Below are 6,932 nucleotides of genomic sequence, written 5' to 3' on the forward strand. Positions count from 1 at the left end.
ACCAAAAAAACTGCTTTATATGTTCATTTCAGGCACAGCATTTTTTGTAATGTTTGATACAGATATTGTTGAATGCACAGGCATATAGCCTGTGCCTGTGGGTAGCCATCTGGGTTGAGTCCTGTCCCTCTCTGTTTCTGTGNTTTGCTCTGTCCTTGTAAATCCTATCTGTCTTTGTTTTCTTGTAGNGGAAAAGGTTTCCTTCAAATATAGTGGAGCTGTATTCCCTAAGTATCGTTGTCTGCCCAGTCCGAAGTTGTTATTCCTGGTGACACAGGCTTTTCTTCCTGGGATCTTTGATTGTTCTTTCATCAGCCACTCAACTCTGACTTTGTGTTTTTCCATGGAACAATGCTTTTCTTCACGTCTACTGTGGATCCAGCTACAGTGGCTTGCGCCTGACAAGTGTTCTCTAGAACATCACTAGGAATGTCCTAGTCTCCTGGTGATTAGCAATACTTCAGTCACTTTCTAGTTGGGCTGTTGGTGTATCAAGGAGGGGGTGAACATTCACATGTGGGACACCCATCCATGTGAGTATAGACATGTGCATGCTACACTGAGGATACCCTCGGCCACTGTGTCTCTCCTTCCACCTTCTTGAGTTGGGGGTCTCTGTTGTTAGCCACTGCATATGCCAGACTAGATTGGCAAGCTCTAGCTATGTTCAAGGAAGATACTCTGCCTCAGTGTAATTAGATGGTGGAGATCCATCAAGGAAGACAACAGCAGCCAACCTTCTAGCTTTAAGGCACTCCCATCTACCATTCATGGTGCAGGGATACAGATATGTGCTGGACTCTAGGGATCCAGACACAGGTTAGACAACTGTCTAAGGCAGTCTACCCACTGAGCCATCATTCCAGTCTGAGATTTCTGAGAGCAGGATCTTATGTANCCTCATGAGACTTGTGATCTCATTTGAGGAACAACTGTCAAGGGCCTGCACACACATGCACACATGGACCTAGGAAAAGATTTTTTAGGAGGCAGCAGTTGACTCAGGGCTAAGACCACAGATACATGGTGTTGGAAGCTCCTAGGAGCACCACTTGTGCAGGCCACAGTGGGAAGACATTCTCCTCAGCTGCTGTGTAACAATTGTCCCATGTAAATATTTTAAAAACTTCAACCATAAATCTTAAGTCTGATAAAGAACGAATTTTTTGCTAACTCGGATTAATGCAAGCTGTTTATTCTGGTTGGGGGTATGGGGTGCTTCTTCTTGTTCATTCCCTTTGAACAATTAGCCCACTAATAACTTCTTGTGAACAAAACATATGATATGAGGCAGCTGGTGAAGGAAGTAGCAGCCAAGCTTGATGACCTGAGTTCAATCCCCAGGACCCATATGATGGAAGGAGACCTGGGTCTCACAAATGGTCCTGTGGCACATCCTTGCTGATGCACATACCTTCATTTCAAAAATGTGAAAATATGTGTTCAGCATGTCTGAATAATCCAGGAAGTCTGTTAAAGGATATAAGCTTAGCTGCATGGGGTCACACTTACTTGTAATGACAATATTCAGGATGTGGAGGTAGGAATTCTAGGTTATCCTCATCAACAAAATGAGTTCCCAGCCAGCCTAGTCTACCAAAGATCCTGTCTCAAAAAATATAAAAATAGGGGCTGGCAAGATGGGTCATTAGGTAAAGGCACTTGCTGCTAAGGTTGACAGTCTGAATGTGATCCCTGTGATTGCACAGTGGATGGAGAGAACTAACTTGAACCAATTATCCTCTGACCTCCNTTCATGCACCATAGCATAAGTACAGCCCCACATATATACAATAAAATAATAATTTAATATTTTCATCCTATTAAAAATACAGGAGGACTAGAGGNTCAGAGGGTGTGTACATGCATGTGCCTGTGCCTGTGTGTGTGCCTGCACAGCATGTATATGGGTGGCAAAGATGATAGGAGTCAGTTATTTTCTTCCACCATGTAGTTCCCAGAGAACGAACTCAGGCTGACAGTCTCAGGCTTGACAGCAAGCACTCTTAACCTGCTAAGCCATCTTGCCAGCCTGGTCAGTTTGAGACTCTTCCAGTATGGCCTAAGGCTAGTAACTATCCCAGTAACGACCAACTTCTTTAATCATCCTCCACTTGAGGCTGACAGCAATGGGCAATATAAATAGGAGTCCCATCCTACAGAAGGGTAAACTGAGGCCAAGAGGAGTCTCTTATCCAAGGCCATGGGAAAGAACAGTGGTCATCTTTCTCTTCTATTTGTCTCCACAGACTGAATCACTGCAACATTGTAGATGATGCTTACAGCTTCCTGGCATTGAGACTTGCAAACAACACAAAGCTGACGCACCTGAGCCTGACCATGAACCCTGTAGGGGATGATGCAATGAAGCTACTGTGTGAAGCTTTAAAGGAACCTACTTGTTACCTTNAAGAACTGGAGTGAGTGAACAGTGGGGGTTAAGGGTCATCTCTGCTGCCAGGTTTTTGGAGAGCAAGAGATGGATAAGGAGATGTGAGAATCAAAAACCAACTCTAAGGTCAAGTACTCATCTTCCTGGCAATCACAGTAGATAAAGTGAGGAGCTGAGTTCACAGAGTTGAAGGAAAGAAGGAATTACTATGAACAGGGACCCCAAGGCAAAAGTAGTTCTCAGTCATCCTTGATCCCTAAAATCTGTTCATGACTTCAGAAATTTTTTTGAGTGGGGTGCTGTTTGAGGTACTCCAGGAGTGGAACCAAGATCATTGCATATACACTATCACTGAGTGACACTTCCCAGGCCCTCACTGAGGGACTCTAGGCAGGTGCTCTATTACGGAGTCACACCCCCAACCCTAGGGTTAGCCCCAAAATCTAAATGTAAAGAGGATTTATATTTCATACATTCCTTAAACAGAGAGTGTAAAAGTGGTTTCACACAGAGCTTCAAGTGCAGATATGTTATAGCCATGAGCTGTCACATGAAGTTAGATGTAAGACTTTTCCCTTGTGGGCATCATTGTGATACTAAATTTCATATTCAGAGGTTTCTGGGTTTCAGATGTACAAAAATTTTGAGAATCTTTGAAATATCAAACTCAAGTAAGCAGCCAGGCATGTTAGCACATGCCTTTAATCCCAACACTCAGGAGGCAGAGGCAGGAGGACCTCTGTGTGTTAAGAGGCCAGCATGATTTCTACATGGTGAGTTCCAGGACAGGCAGGGCTATATAAAATAGACTCTGACCCATCCCCCCCAAAACCATTCAGCTGTTCTTGTGTGGTCACTCCCCATTCACCCCACTCTGCAACAGAAGCATAAGATTCAACCCGTTTGGGAAATCCCAGCTTCTGTTGGTATAATAAAATGAGTTTCTGTGTCCTTTACTCTCTGTCCTGGCATTCTGTAGTAAAATTTACTTCTTCAGTCCTTGCCTGTCTCTCAGCCTGTGGATAACTTTGGCCCCTTCTGTAGCTGAGACTCAATTGGTATACAAGTTATTTTTCCAAAGATGCCTCCGTTCAACCACTGCATTTTCTTTCCCACTGCTATCCCTCTCCCAGGATAACATCTACTCTGTACCATTCATGAGAATAGGTTAGAAAGGCTACCTCTTGAGGCTGCAGAGTTAGCTTCATGGATACAGAACGTGCTGAGTAAGCATGAAGACCTGCATTCAGACTCACATAATCCCCATAAAAGCCTCCAACATGAGCCTGTAAACCCAGCATTAGGGAAGGAGGGCCAAAAAGATCCCAGTGGCTCACTGGCCAGCAAGTCTCTTTAAAATGGCAAGCTTAAGGTACACGGAAATGAAGTGTTTCTGTTGATTGTATTGAGGCCAATCTCTGGCCTCCAAACACATGTGCACAGATGTGACTACCCCTACACTCCCATACACATATGCACCCATGTGTAGACCACAGAGAGAATAAAGACCATCTCTATTTAAATTATATTTGTTTAATTTTGGGTGAGAACTTTTATTGCAACAAGGTCAGAGGACAGTTTGCAGGAAACAGTTCTCCCTTTCGACCATATGTGAATCTAGGGTATCAAACTAGAGTCAGCAGTATTGGTGGCAAGTACCTCTATCTACTGAGCCATCTCACTGACCCCAAGACATTCTGTTAAAAGGAAATAAAGCCATATGTTCTGAGTATTTGTAAATCTTACTCCTGCTATAGTTGTTACTCCTGCAAAAGTATGTGGGTCTTCTGTGTCTCTTGCAGACTAGTGGACTGCCAACTTACACAGAACTGCTGTGAGGACCTGGCCTGTATGATCACAACAACCAAGCACTTAAAAAGTTTGGATCTTGGTAACAACACCCTGGGTGACAAAGGAGTCATAACCCTGTGTGAGGGACTGAAGCAAAGTATCAGCTCCCTGAGGAGACTTGGGTAGCTTCCTGGGGTAACCTCTTTTAGGGGATGAGTTCAGTGGAGTTGAGAGGACCTGAACATGAAACCAGGGTGATGCTGTCATGTTAATGACTTCATAAAGTCATACAGTATTTACCTCGGGGTCATGGGTCTGGGTGTTCCTGATCTTCAAGTGGGGAACCTTCAGATAGATGCTCATTGAACTTCGCCCTTGGTGCTGGAAATACAGAAACTAATACTTTGGTGGTCCAGCACATTTAATTGAGCAGGAAGAATGAATACAGAACAACTAGGAACAGTGGTGGTTCTTAAGNCTTTAGTCATCATGTCATCCACCTGGGAGTCTGTTAGACCAGAGTCCTACCAAAGTATGGTGGCTCACACATGTAATTCCAGCACACAAGAGGATGAAGGAGGATCATCTTGGGTCTGATGCCTGGGCTACATTGAGTTCTGTGAGATCTAATTCATGAGTGTGCATGTGTGCACACTCACACATGCACTCATACACTCCCACACATACAACACACAAAAATAGAAATAAAACTAATTTATCTAATTACTAGATTATGGGCCAGTGAGATGGCTCAGCAGGCATCCAACAATGTGAATTCCATCACTAGAATACAAATGGATGAAGGAGAGAACAAGCTATAATAAGTTCTCATCTGACCCCCTCCACATGCATATATATACACAGAACAAATAATCGTAACCTTTAAAGTATCTGATATATCATTATCATCTGATTTGCCCTCGCCCCTTTGAAGTGGAGTCTCTCCATGCAGGCCAAGCTTACGATCCTTGTGTCCCAGCCTCTTCAGTGTAAGGATTATGGGAGTGTGCTGCCGTTCCCAGCTCCATGGTCACTTGATCTTTTCATTTAAAGTTTATTGTATAAGTGTGTGTTTGCGCGCACATGCCTGCATCTCTAGTTGCATCACATGCATGCTTGTACCCACAGGAGAGGTCAGGAGAAGGCAGCAGATCTCCTGGAGCCAAAGTTAATGGGTAACTGTAAGCTATCTGGTGTGGAGCTGAGAGCCAAACCAAGTCCTGTGCAAGAGCAGCAGATGCTTTTAGTCTCTGATTAATTGTTCCGGTGCCCCTTGTTAATGATATTCTCTCTGGCATGCTGCTCTTAGGATAAAGTCCTAAATTTTTACTACATACATTCATCCTACATAGTATTGGGTTTCACAAGTACACTTTCACACAAGTATATAATATACATTGACAAGTGTGTCTCTCTCTCTCTCTCTCTCTCTCTCTCTCTCTCTCCCCCTCCTTCCCTCCCTCCTTCCTTCCCTCCCTCCATCCCTCCCCTCTCACACCCCTCCCCTCCCACCCTATTAGTTTGCTTTCATTCCCCTAGAATCACCTTCACATCTTCTTTAGTGGCACATATTTATGTATCTAGTATATCACATCTACATATGACTTTATGTATCTACTTACAATTTGGGTTCCACAAACAAGAGAAAAACAATGCAATATTTGACTTTCCAGATCTGCCTGACTTCACTTCCTATGCTAACTGCCAGTTTCATCCATTTTCCTAAAACCCTAAACCTTTAAAGTCTTCAGCTTTATCTCCTATGTCATGGTCTCTAAGCTCTGACCTCCTAGGTGTGATAATCTCTTAAGAGCGCCCTCAACAAGAGCAGTACCCATGCAACTTTGTACCATGAGCATGTCCAGACTTCATGCAGCTCCCCACCCTACTGAGTATTTGGCGCAGTATCAGCAAGTATTTCTGTATTTCTTGTCATATTCCTGATTTCAGTGTAGCTGGGCTGTTTCACAAAGGCACTTTGAGGTACCCAGCAGCAATCCGAGCCAGAACCAGAACTTAGAAATGAGAATGTTTGGGCTCTCTCCAAGAGCAATTAAGTTAGGCTCTGCATGGAGTCCCTCTCACCTGTAAGCACGTGGTTGAACTCTTAAAGGCCAGCCAAGTGGAGGGTCCATCATTAATGGGTTCCTTCTTGGTCTTCTGGTAGGTTGGGGGCATGTAGGTTGACTTCCAAATGCTGTGAGGCATTGTCATTGGCCCTCTCTTGCAACCCTCACCTGAACAGTCTAAACCTGGTGAAGAATGACTTCAGTACATCAGGGAAGTTGAAGCTGTGCTCTGCGTTCCAAAGCCCTGTCTCTAACCTGTAGATAATTGGGTAAGTTCCAAATTGTCTCCTGAGACGTAAACCCAGACACTCTGACAAGTTAATTGGAGAAACAGAAGCAATTGAAAATAGTTGAGGCGAGACCATGGCTTGGAAACTGTCTTTATCCGGAACAGTGGCTTTCAACCATCCTAATGTGATGTTAAATGTGACCCTTTAATACACCTCCTTGTGTTGTGGTGACCCCCAACCATAAAATTATTTTGTTGCTACTTCATAACTGTTATTTTGCTACTATTATGGTATGTGAGACCCAAGGTGGGAGGCTCTGGATCCACAGGGTGATAACCACTGTCAGAGAAAGTTCCAGGACAGCCAAGGTTACACAGTGAGACCCTATCTCAAAAAAAAGACATGTGTACATCCATGTTCTTAGTGGCAGTTTTCAAGAAAGGGAGTTTG

The 6,932-nt window shown here is 43.9% G+C and overlaps 1 protein-coding gene across 1 annotated transcript in view; it reads left to right on the plus strand.

Annotated features, from left to right (window-relative positions):
- Nlrp5 (NLR family pyrin domain containing 5) overlaps nucleotides 1–6,525 on the plus strand; it is a 38,794-nt gene extending 32,269 nt beyond the window's left edge. The window contains 3 exon segments of the mRNA XM_021166151.1: nucleotides 2,250–2,420; nucleotides 4,195–4,365; nucleotides 6,351–6,525. Of these exon segments, the coding sequence (XP_021021810.1) occupies nucleotides 2,250–2,420; nucleotides 4,195–4,365; nucleotides 6,351–6,525 (517 nt within the window).
- The last annotated feature ends 407 nt before the right edge of the window (nucleotides 6,526–6,932 follow it).

Source organism: Mus caroli, chromosome 7 (assembly GCF_900094665.2).
Source record: "Mus caroli chromosome 7, CAROLI_EIJ_v1.1, whole genome shotgun sequence".
Taxonomy (NCBI): Eukaryota; Metazoa; Chordata; class Mammalia; order Rodentia; family Muridae; genus Mus; species Mus caroli.